The 13,331-nt window shown below is 40.5% G+C and overlaps 1 protein-coding gene across 4 annotated transcripts in view; it reads right to left on the minus strand.

Annotated features, from left to right (window-relative positions):
- FBXW10B (F-box and WD repeat domain containing 10B) overlaps nucleotides 1-13,331 on the minus strand; it is a 38,583-nt gene that overhangs the window by 12,692 nt on the left and 12,560 nt on the right. For all 4 annotated transcript variants that reach the window (XM_014728851.3, XM_014728858.3, XM_023653538.2 and 1 more), the window contains exons 8-10: nucleotides 4,927-5,048; nucleotides 1,146-1,294; nucleotides 10-152 (exon numbers count right to left, since the gene is read on the minus strand). In XM_014728851.3, the coding sequence (XP_014584337.3) occupies nucleotides 10-152; nucleotides 1,146-1,294; nucleotides 4,927-5,048 (414 nt within the window). The remainder of the gene's footprint in view (nucleotides 1-9; nucleotides 153-1,145; nucleotides 1,295-4,926; nucleotides 5,049-13,331) is intronic.

Here is a 13,331-nt window from a genome sequence, read left to right on the forward strand (position 1 = left end):
GGTACCTACTTTGGATGTTTGAAGGCCATGAGGCATCGCTCATATTTTCCCACCATGCTCCAGGCCATGACCAGGCCATCAGTACTTCCCGAGAGGAGATGCCAGTCGTCAAAGAAGAGACATTTCACAGCTCCCTCATGGCCATTGAGAGTCTGCAAGAAAAGATGCGTTTGATTTCAGCCTGTCTTCAACTCAGATTGTGACTCCTCCAAGGGCCAATGCTGGAGGCTTCTTTAGATGAATGCCAAAGCCATCCCTCAGTCCATGACTACACTCACTTGGTATTTATCTGAGCTGACTATACTTTTGCTCTGAGAAGCCCAGTGAAGTTCACGCCTCCCTCTCTCCAGAGCTCTCTCCCAAGTTAAGGAGGAGTGTGATCAGGGAGAGACTTTGCTCCTGGTGGGTCCATGGCCGGGGCAGGCCTATCTTCCTGGAGTACCAGAGGAGACAGAATTTACCATCCTCTGCTGGCAGAAGGCGAAGGGTCAGATATTCCATGCCCAGCTCCTTGCCAGGACCCAGAGGGCACCTGGGACATCCCAGTGCCTGCCACTGCTGGTTAGACCATAGTGACAACAAGACTGGTGAGAAAAAAATCCACTAGCCAGGCCAGCAGCTTTTCAGTGTGATCCTGTGTTCCTGGTACAAATGATATCTCACCACCACCCACAAGGCCAGGGGGTTTCAAATCCAGCAATATTTTGTGTATGTGAACATTCAATCACTTTCAAGACAGCCAATGTACCCTTCTTATCAGAGAGTGAGAAGAAAAACAACTGTGGCTTTGTTCATTCCCTTACCCCATGCCAGAATCAGGGTAGAATATTCCAGAAGAGGAAAAGGTACATTGCCTATGCTGCTGTTGAAAGACCCTGAGCACAAATATGGTGCAGAGTCAGAATGCAGCCTTCTGCCACCACCCCCGTGACAATGTGACTCACATGGGCCCTGACCCACCACTGACTCAGGAGGGTCCTTTTTTGGGGGGTCCTTCCCCTTCAGGTCTTCAGGACCACCCTTTTGGTGACTGTAACTCGATTGCTCTAGGGTGGTCTAGGTAGCTACCTGGGGGGAGACCATCAGTCTCCTCCAATTCGTCACCACCAGTGCCCCATTCCCCCCATAGCCTACCACCTTCTCACCTTTATCGGCTGGGCAGTGACAGCATGCCACACTTTGACTACCCCTCGCTCACAGCTGCTCACGATGTAGGTGTCATTGATCTTGATGGCCAAGATGGGGTCTTTGTGTTTAAATGTCTTTAGGCATTTCCCTGTCTCTACATCCCACTCTGAAAGGGGGAGGAAGAGGACAGGGGATGAAGGAGCTGACAGTGGAGTTCCACACCCCATCACAGAAGCTAAGACTAGCCAAGCTCCCTCATCAAGTCAGACCCCAGAAGGCCTTGGCCTGGCCCAGCACCCCCACAGGCTCACCAACAGCTCCATGTACCTGCAACACAGAACTCCCTGATCATAGGCCCTTGGGAGGGCCAGCAATGCATACACCTTGGCTCTGACCTTGGAACTTAGCCTTGGGGTCCAACTGCTGGACAACTCATCTCCAATATGCCTCCTCCTCAAGCCTGAAAAATGCTTGCTATCGAATAGATTTCAGGAAAATCGTGGCATATGTTTAACGTTGTCATTTCTCCCAGATGCTATTTTCCTGACCCACAACTTTTTTCCCCCAAAGAAAAGAAAGCTGTCTATTGTCATTTACATTTTTAAATATTTCTGAATCTGATTTTTGGATTTTACTAATTGAGAGGTTGTCACAGATGGAGGCAGGTTTCATGCTGCTTCTGCTAGATAGTGCTGGAGCAACTGCCTAGCGTACTGTAAGTGTTGGGCGGATATGAGAGTAGATGGGTGGGTGGGAGAACAGAGCTTAAAGGGGGAAACAGAAAGGGGCACCACAAATTCAGAGATGAGAACATTCAAGTCAGCTTCATCAGCCCTCAAAGTACCTTCCTTCTCAGACAACTGAATGTGTAACCTAAGACAAAACAGTAACCACAGCTGGTACTTACATGGCACTAACAGTGAGCCAGGCACCATTCAAAGTGCTTGACATACAGTAACTCATCTTCACAAGACAGGTACTTTTATTATTCCCCACTACACAGATGAGGAAACCGAGGCATGGGGAGGTTCAGCAACCTGCTCAAAATCACACAGGTGGTGAACGGATTCAGCTGGGATCCGAAAACAGGGAGTCTGGATCCAGAGGCCATGCTCTCAACCATTTACGTTGGTTAATTCTAACTACGTAAGTATGCTTTTCTTCACTTATTTTTTATACACATATATTGGCCCTTTTGTCAAATTAGAAGTGGAAAAATTGAAAGGTAAATTAAAAGACTCATTGGTAAGTTACCCTAGTATAAAGGATTTCAAAATTTAGGGGGTACCTTTCAGGTCTCTAATTGTCTCCTTTTCTGTTGTATCTTGGTAACCCAGGCACATGGGAAGAGGCCAAGGGAAGCAGGCAGCCTGGTGGCTGCAGCCAGGATTAGGGTAAAATGAGAGATCTTTTTTCATTGTATATTTTGTGGATTAATTTTGACTTTTCAAATATTGCATTAAAAGGCATACCTTGATTATTGAGTTTTTGGTGTTCCCTGAAATTCTACACATGAGGTGAGGGCCTAACTCCCCTCGCCCTAGTTCCAGCCTGCCAGTGGCCCCACAAGACTCTCTCAGCTGGGTTAGAGGGCTTGTCTGCCCTTCCATCTTCAAAGCCTCATCTTTTCATCATTTCTGCTCCACTCCTCAAAGCTGTCACAGCAATGACACTTGGATCAGGTCGAGGAGGGTGAAGAGAGAGGGAGTAAGATTTCTTAAGCAGGTCTGAGTGTTTGTGATGGACCACTCCATTGTCCATTTCCCACATCTTTTTCCTCCACCTGCCTCTAATGTGCTGTAGTTTCCCAGGTCTCTTGCTTCTCCTCTTTTCACTCTTTCCTCAAGCTTTGCAGGGGAAATCTCATCCACTCTTGGGGCTTCCACCTTTCATTATAATTGATAACCACTAAATCAACATATCTGGAGCCCCAGAACGATATAGCCACACATGCATCTGCCTGGACATCCTCAGGAATCCCATACTCAATGTACGAGCTTTCTATTGCTGCTGTAACAAATTACCACAAGCTTAGTGGCTGAAAACAACAAAAATGTATTATCTTACAGAAGTTCAACATGACCCCACAAGGCTAAAATCAAGTTGTCGGCAGGGCTATGTTCCTTTATGGAGGCTGTGGGAGGAATCCATTTCATTGCCTTTTCTACCTTCTAGGAGTCACCCACGTTCCTTGCCTCATGACCCCCTTCCTCCATCTCCAAAGCCAGCAACATCGCATCTCTCTGACCATTCTTCCGTAATCACATCTCCCTTTGATCACAGACAAGAAAGTTTTTCTGTTTTTAAGGATCCATGTAATCGCCCATGGGCCCCCACTGATAACCCAGGATAATCTCCCCATTTTAAGGTCCTGAACTTAATCACATCTGCAAAGTCCCTTTGTCACACAAGATAACATAGTCACAGTTTCCAGGGATTATCACGTGATTATTATCTTTGGTTGGCCATTATTCTGCCTACCACACTCAGCGTGTCCAAAATTAAAGCCATCATCTCCTCCTCCGCTCCTCACCCTACCCTCCTCTTACCCTGTAATCGCTATTTCCATTAATGGCACTTCCCCATATGCCCATTGGCCTGAGTTAAGAAGTCTGGCCTCATCATCTGCCCTTCTATCTTTCTCACTTTTCACATCCAATTGGTGATGAAGTCCTGCCAATTCTCTCTCTAGAAATCTCCCTTCAGTCTGGGTCAGCTCATGTAAATTCATGTCCATTTGAGTTTCTTCACACTTGCCTATTCTCAGATATTCAGAAGACACCACAGCAATTCTCTACGGTCTTAACTTGTCCCCTGTCTCCACACAGTCACCTCTCTCCACATCCTTCTTCCACACTGTCACTACAGCTATCTTCCTCAAATACCCACATTTGATCATGTGACTCTTCAGCTTAAAATGCATTTACAACCTCCCAAGTCCTATGGATAAAGTTCAACTTCCTCCTGTGATGCAGAAGGCCCTGGATAATCTGGCCCCAAACAAGTTCACCAGCCTTATCTTCAACACCACACACTGCAGTCCAGCCACACCTAGCTATGGGAAATTCCCTGAATACACCGTTTTCTTCAACCATCTATGAAGTTGCCTGTGCTGTTGCATCTGCCTGGAATGCCCTACCATCTCCCTTTGCCTGTAGAACTACTCATCCTCAAGACTACGCTCAAATAGCATCCTATCTGTGGTACTTTCCCTTTTACTCTTATTTCTACAGTCCCTTAGAATTGCACATGTTGGTCAGGAGCACGTGATTTAGAGCCAGACAGCCCTGGGTTCAAATCCCCACTCTAACACTTAGCAGCTTTGATCTTGGGCAAGCTGTTTTTCTCTCTGGGTTTTAGATTCTTCATCTGCGTCAAACCCCATAGGGTTCTTGTGAGGGTTAAATAAGACACTATATGCAAAGCACCTATCACAGTGCCTGTCACCAACTTAGTATTCAATAAATGGCAGCTGTTGTCTTTCACATATTTATTATATCCCCCATCATGTATTTGCATATTATCTCCATTAGGAGACTACAAGACTCTTGAAAATATAAAAAGCCACCTCAAAAGGTCCATATCATATTCATTTTTTTTCTTTAGCATCTAGTATAGTGTCTAGCATAATGTAGGTTTTCAGCAAATAGTTGTTGATTGAATGGATCAATAGATATAATGGATGGAAGGATGAATAAAAGAATAAATGACTGCCTATAGAAATGAGTAAAACAAGTATTTCAGCAACCCACGGATTTGGGGAAACTTCTTAGAAAGTTTAAGGCATTTCTTCCTCACCTTTCACCTGGCAATCTCTTGCTCCAGATACGAGCCTGTTCTTATATAAATCTATGCAAGTGATTGTCCCCTGGTGACCATTGAAGATTCGTAGGCAAGCCCCACTTTTCAGATCCCAGTATCTGCAGGAAGCAAGCCAAAAAGGATTTTTTGAGATTTTCTGAAGATCAAGGGATCACATTGTATAGAGTTTCTTTAGAGCAATAGGTCAGTGGAAGGCAGAAGACTTTCACGGTTAAGCTTGGATTCAGAGGCCTGGAACCAAAGCCCAGATGCAGCACCAATTAGGTGTAACTTAGGGAAAGCCACTTAATTTCTGTGTAAATTTCATTTTCTCATTGATAAAATGGAAATGATAAAAATAGTAGTTACTTCATAGGGTTTTTGTGAAGAATTAAAGACGCTAATGCAGTGATCGTCAACCAGGGGTGATTTCAACCCCAGGGGACATTTGACAACGTCTGGAGACATTTTTGGTTGTCACAAGTGGGGAGGGAGGTGCTACTGGTTTCTAGCGCATACAGTCCAAGGATACTGCTGAACATCCTATAAGGCACAGCACAGCCCCCACATGAAGAATTTTCTAGCCCCAAATGTCAATAGTGCTGAGGTTGAGGAACTCTGCATTACTGCATGTAACATTAGAACAGTGGAAAATGCTTGGTAAATGTTAGTTGGTGGATGGGTCCCTGGAATGATCACCAGGCTCAGAATCCATGGCACTGATTTAGTTGTAGAGCTGACCTTCAAACCAGAACAACAAAAAAATTTACCACAGCCGCTTAAATCCAAAATATTTCATGCATATATCAAAAGCATATCTAAGAGATATATGGAAATATGTAGGATTTACACTGTTTTTTAACAAGCAAACTTGCCTGAGATCTCTCAACTATCACAGATACAGACTTCCACTTCAGCCAGATTGCTTTTGTGACAGGGCGAGGTGTACTGTTAAGATAGTGGGCTCTAGAGCCAGGCTGCCTGAGATCTGATCCCAAGTCCATCACTTACTAGCTGTGGGATCTTGGATAAGTTACTGAAGCACTCTGTCCCTCAGTTTCCTTATCTGTAAATTGGGGATAAAAATGGTACTTTCCTCACAGAGTTATTATGAGACTTGGCACATAAACAATTAATAAATGTTTCTTTTGTTTTTCTTTGGCTGTGTTAAGCTTTTGCTTCTAATATTCCCAAAGGTCCTACAGCCTTACCTGTTTGTTAGAGCCTACTGTGCATTCACAGTGCATTTAACGATGTCCCAGTCATCTGAAAAAAGCATGTTTTGAATTTCTGTTTCTAGAAACAGGGCCAACCATGTGTCTAGGTTGTTTTTCTTAATTTATGCAGAAAATTTATTTGATAAAAACTTTTAGAAAAATAGGCATAGAAGGAATCTCCTTGACTTAGTAAACTTATAAACCAAAGTCATGACAGCATCATTATGCTTAATGGAGAAGCTGTAGATGGACACTCCCTTCGAAAAGAGGAACAAGAGAAAGACGCCCGTCTTACTGGGACCGCTTAACCGGAAGGCCCAGGCAAAGCCGGGATGAAAGGAAAGAAAAGGGAGTGTAAGTCTTAGAAAAGAAGATGATATATTGGCATTATTTCCGGTTGGCAAGATCGTCTACATAGAAAAACCAAATCAACACACATTCTTTTAGAACTAATAAGAGAGGTTAGCAAGGTTGCTGGATACAAGATCAACCTACAAAAATCAATACCATTTCTCTATACCAGCAATAACCAGTATGAAAATATAGATGAAAATAAGATATCATTTACAATAGCAATAAAATTATAAAGTTTGTAGCTATTAAGTAAGAATACCCAAGACTTTTATAAAGAAAATTTTCCAGCTCGAAAAAAGAAAAAAGAAATGAATGTGTTGCCCAAATTATTGTATAAATTCAATGTAACCCCTGTCAAAAGTCTAGTTAGATTTTTTTAAAGCCAATAAACTAAAAACTCAAAAAAATATACCATAGCTAAGTTACATAAAAAAGGAAAATGAAGAGTAGAAGTTGCCCTACCATCATATATTAAAACATTCTCCAAATGCATAGCTAAACACAAAACAAATTGAAAATAATTTTAAAAACAGGGTAGTCCCAATCAAAATCCCAGCAAGTTATTTTGTAGACATTGACAAACTTATTCTAAAGTTTATATGGAGAGTCATAAGACCCAGAGTCACCAACACAATTATATTGAAGGAGGGGGGCAAATTGGAGGACTGACACTACCCAACTTCAAGACTTACTATAAAGCTACAGTAGTTAACATGGTGTGATATTGGTGAAAAAATAGACAAATAGATGAATGGAACAGAATAGAGAGCCCAGAAATAGATGCACATAAGTGACGTCAACTGATTGCAAAGGCAACACAATGGAGCAAAGCTAGTCTTTTCAACAAATGGAGCTGGAATAACTGGACATCTACATGTAAAAAAATGAATTTAGACACAGACCTTACGCGTTTAACAAAAATCAACTCAAAATGGATCACAGACTTAAATGTAAAACACAAAACTATACAACTCCTAGAAGATAACATAGGAGAAAACTAGATGACCTTGGATATGGCAGTGACTTTTTATTTTATATATATTTTAATATATATTTATATATACATATATTCTTTTTTTTTTTCCTGAGAAAGATTCACCCTGAGCTAACATCTGTTACCAATCTTCCTCTCTTTTTTTTCCCCTCCCCAAAGCCCCAGTACGTAGTTGTATATTTTAGTTTTAAGTCCTTCTAGTTTTTCTATGTGAGCCTCTGCCACAGCATGGCTACTGACAGACAAGTGGTGTGGTTCCACACCCAGGAACCAAACCCTGGCTGCCAAAGTGGAGCATGTGGCAATGACTTTTTAGATATGGTACCAAAGGTATGATCTATGAAAGAAATCATTGATAGGTTGGACTTCATTAAAATAAAAACTGTCTGGTCTGCAAAAGACAATGTCAAGAAAATGAGAAGACAAGGCACAGACTGGAAGAAAATATTTACAAAAGACACATCTGGTAAAGGACTACTACCCAAATTATACCATGAACATTTAAAACTCCACAATAAGAAAACAAACAACCCAATTCAAAAATGGACCAAAGATCTGAGCAGACACCTCTCCAAAGAAGATAAGCAGACGGAAAATAAGCATATGAAAAGATCATCAGGGAAACTCAAGTTAAACAACAACAAGCTATTACTGCACACCTATTAGAGGAGCCAAAATCCAGAAGACCGACAGCACCAAATGCTGGTGAGGATGGGGAGCAACAGGTACTCTCATTCATGGCTGGTGGGGACACAAAATGCTACAGCCAGACTGGAAGACAGTTTGGTGGTTTCTTACAAAACTAAACATACTTTTACCATATGATCCAGCAACAGTGCTCCTCAGTATTTACCCAAAGGAGCTGAAAACTATGTCCACAAAAAATCTGGCAAACAGATGTTTATAGCAGCTTTATTCATAATCACCAAAACTTGGAAGCAACCAAGACGTCCTTCAGGAAATGAATGTGTACATCCAGAACATGGAGTATTATTCAGTATGAAAAAGAAATGAGCTATCAAGCCATGAAAAGACGTGGAGGAACTTAAATGTATATTACTCAGTGAAAGAAGCCAGTCTGAAAAGGCTACACACTGTATGAGTCCAACTATATGACATTCAGGAAAAAGTAAAACTATGCAAACAGTAAAAAGATCAGTGGTTGCTAGATGTTAGGATAAGAGGGAAGGATGAATAGGCACAGCACAGAGTATTTTTATAGGGCAGTGAAAATATTCCATATGATACTATAATGATGGATACATGTCATTATACATTTGTTCAAATTCATAGAATGTACCACACCAAGAGTGAACCCTAAGGTAAGCTATGGACTTTGGGTGGTTATGATGTGTCAATATAGATTTATCAGTTGTAACAAATGTCCCAGTCTGGTGAGGGATGTCGATAATGGGGAGGCTGCACATGTGTGGGGGCAGGGAGTATATGGGAAATCTTGGTACCTTCCTCTTAATTTTGCTGTGAACCAAAAACTGTTCAATAAAAATTGCCTTTTTCTTAAAAAAAAAAAAAGATAGTTTTGTTTTGATGCAAGAACAGAAAAAACAAGCTCACAGAGACACTCTCATATATATATGAGGAAATTACCATGTTATAAAGATGACACCACAAATCAATGGGGGAAATAGGTTATTTAGTAGTTGCTGTGGGGGAAACTGCTCACTTTACTTAAAAATAAATAAATAAAATGGAAACTCTTCCTAATACCACATACAAAGTTGGACTGCAAATAGGTTAAAGAACAAAATGCAAAAGGTAAAACTATAAAATTAACAGAAGAAAATATTCAAAAATATCTTTGTGACCTGGAGGTGGGAAGAATCAGAGACAAAGGCCCCCAAAAACTGATAAACTGATACATTTTATTACATCAATATCAAGAATTTTTTTTCAACAAAGGACACTATGAACAAAGCTAATAGATTGGTGAAAGAATAGGAGATGACACTTGCAATTTTAAAACTGACAAGGGACTAATATAGAAGAAAATACATGGAAGTGCAAATTAATAAGAAAATTAGAGTAATCTAAAGAGAAAAATGAGTAAAGGACATAATCAGGCAATTCACAAAAGAGGAAGCCCTGGTAGGGGAGCAGAATTTGCCACCTCAAGATGTGTCCCTTTGGCATGAGGATTATTTTGGGCTGGTTACTTTTAAGAAACTGCAGACAGGGGAGAAGCTCTGAAAAACAAGTAGAAGTTACCCTTTGTAAGAGACATTTACATTTGCAAGGGAAATCTCCTTCTGTAAAGGTGTCTCCCTCTCTGTACCAGGAAGAGGCGGGGATGACCTTACCTCTACAAACTCTTACCAACACAGAAGGCAAGGACTTAAATCTGCATAAAAACCTTACTCTTGTTTACTGTGCTTTTTCTGGTAATCTCCCATAACTGACTCCCCTCACCGCCAGCACTCTCCTTTGTCTTTAGCTGAAGATGGTATTTAAGGTGGAAACCTCAGCCATTCTGGCGAGTTACTCAGCTTTCCTGTGTTTCTCCCATGTTATACATGCTATAAAGCTTTGTTAGATTTTCTCCTGTTATTCTGTCTCATACCAATTTAATCTTATGACAGCTAGAAGGACCTAGAGGGTAGAGGAACTGTCTTCCTCCACTACACCCCAAAAGTTAATAAACAAACTTGTTAGTAACCACAGTAACATAAATGGAAATGGTTGTACATACATGTATCCACCTAGCAAAAACTTGAAAGCTGGGCAATGCCTTATATTGGTAGGAAAATAGAGATACAGGGTCACTACTGGTAAGAGTGTAGACCCATACAGTCATTCTGGACTTCAATCTGGTACTTCTTAGTCAAATTTAGAACTGCCTACCCTCTGTCTCAGCAAGTCCACTCCTGGGTATATATCCCTAAGAAATCTCACAGTGTCTGAGAAGGGACAAAGATACTCAAGGCAGCATTATTTGGAGGCAAAGTAGTGTCCATCACTGAGACAGCAAGTAGGTAAAATGTATATGCGGACCTTAGAGTACCACACAACAGTTAAAAACAACTGACTAGATGGTAACATGGATGAATCTTTGAAACATAGGGTAGGGTGCAAAAGTTAGAAACCAAGAGAAGTTTAAAATAATACCATGGATGAGAATGATAAACACATGTATAAAACATATCAAAATATATCAATTGGTTTTAAAAGAATACATATAAATAAAAAGATACACATTAAGAAAGATTAGATGGGGGCCAGCCCAGTGGCATAGTGGTTGAGTTTGCGCACTCTGCTTCAGCAGTCCAGGCTTTGCAGGTTTGGATCCCAGGCGTGGGCTTACACACCACTCATCCAGCCATGCTGTGGTGGCATCCCACACACAAAATAGAGGAAGTCTGGCACAGATGTTAGCTCAGTGACAATTTTCCTCAAGCAAAAAGAGGAAGATTGGCAGCAAATGTTAGCTCACGGCCAATCTTCCTCACACACACAAAAAAAGGGGGCCAGCCTGGTGATGTAGTGGTTAAGTGTGCACATTCTGCTTCAGCAGCCCGGGGTTCCCTGGTTCAGATCCTGGGTGCAGACCTATGCACCACTTGTCAAGCCACGCTGTGGCAGGCATTCCACATAAAATGGAGGAAGATGGGCATGAATGTTAGCTCAGGGCCAGTCTTCCTCAGCAAAAACAGGAGGATTGGTGGCAGATGTTAGCTCAGCGCTAATCTTCCTCAAAAAAAAAAAAAGATTAGACGGTAGCCCTTGGAAGAAGAGAATAGGAATGAAGAATAGAGAGAAAAAAGAATGAACAAATAAATAAAACAGGAATGGAGGCTTGTACAGACCAATAATAATAATATGATATGAACAGAGAAGCATAACCAAATCAATCCTCTGCACCTGAGATCTGAGAAAGAACGAAAAGAAACCTCCTACCCCAACCCACCAAAAAGATTCAGGTGGAAGATTCAGACGGAAGATTCAGGTGGAAGATTCAGGTGGAAGCGCAGAAGTCCAAGAGTAGCTGAAAGAAACTGAACTCCTTCTTCTGAGGAAGAATGAGGGAGACTTGCCCTACCAGATACAAAGACTCCAAAAAAAGTAATTAAGACAGTGTGGTATTGACAAATGATAGTCAAACAGATAATGAAATAGAATAGTGAGTCCAGAAATAGAAATATATGGACACTTGTCTTATGACAAGGCACGTAGTACAGACCGATGGCAGAAAGGACATTCTTTTTTATAAATGGTACTTAGGTGATTGGATATCCAAATGCGGAGAGAAAAAAATAAAGGAATTGGACCCCTTACCGATATGTTAACAAAAATCAGTTTCAGGTAGATTTAAGACCTAAAATGAAAGGCAAACTATTATTTAAAAAATAAAAAAAAAAAACTTTAAAAAAGACACCAGGGAGAATTCCTTTACAACTTTAAAGTAGGGAAGGATTTCTTAAACATGTCAAATCAACAAAATCTACTACACTAAAGTTAAAGATTTCTGTCATCAAAGGACACCACAGACAGTGAAAAGATGAGTCTGAAAATCAAAGAAGAAATTTGCAGTACAAAAATAAACAAAGAATTAGAATCCAGAGAATATAAAGAACTCCTATGAATCAATAAGAAAAGGATAAATAAACCAACAGAAAAATGGGCCAAATAAAGAAAAACTGAACACAAGTTTTAGAGAAGATGAAGCACAAATGGCTACAAAACATACTGTGATGGATAATTTCAGTGTCAACCCTGAGAGTGTTTCTGGATGAGGTAACATTTAAGTGGGTAAACTGGAGTAGAGCAGGTTGCCCTCTGTAACGTGGTGGGCCTCATCCAATCAGCTGAAGGCATAAATAGAACAGAAAGACCAGCTTCCCCTAGCAAGAGAGACTTCTCCAGCAGACTGCCTGCAGACTGTCTCTCACCCTCAGCTCTCCTGGGTCGCCAGCCCGCTGACCCATGCTGCAGACCTTAGACTTTCCAGGTTGCATGATCACATGAGTCAATTCCTTATAATAAATCTCTTTACACACACATATGTATAAGAATGGATCTTCTCATACCCTGCCAGTGGGAGTGTAATTTAATACAAGAACTTTGGAAAATAGTTTAGTACTTCTACCTAGAAATTCCACTACCAAGAATATACCTTAAAATAAACTCACGCACTATAGTCAACAATATTGTGTCATATATTTGAAAGCTGCTAAGAGAGTACATCTTAAAAGTTCTCATCACAAGAAAAAAAAATTTGTAACTACGTGTGGTGATGGATATAACTAAACTTATTGTGGTGATCATTTTGCACTACATACATGCATCAAATCAGTATGTTGTACACCTAAAACTAATACATTATATATCAATTATATCTCAATAAAATTTTTTTTAACTCATGCACATAGGCACCAGGAAACACATCTAAGAACATCTATGGTAGCACTTTTCAAAAGGATAAAAAATGAGACACAATGCAAATACCCATCAATAGAAGAATAAAGGAATGAGTTATGATATATTCATCCAATAAAATACAATATCTCAGTGAAAATAAATTAATTACTGCTACCTACATCATAGGCATGAATCTCAAAATCATAGTTCAGTGTTAAGAATCAACTATGGATGAATTTTTAAAATACAATTCCATTTATGTTAAGTTAAAAAATGGACAAAAGTAATCAATATGTTTGGAGATACATAAATAGGTAGCAAAACTATAAAGAAATCTATAAAGAAATACAAGGGAATAATTAGTCTAAAATTTAGGATAACATTACCTCTGGTTGGGAGGAAGGGAGAAGCAATAAGGGAAAGGCACACAGTGGGATCTGGGGAATGATCACGCTCTATCTCTC

This window comes from Equus caballus, chromosome 11, assembly GCF_041296265.1.
Source record: "Equus caballus isolate H_3958 breed thoroughbred chromosome 11, TB-T2T, whole genome shotgun sequence".
NCBI classification, from domain to species: Eukaryota; Metazoa; Chordata; class Mammalia; order Perissodactyla; family Equidae; genus Equus; species Equus caballus.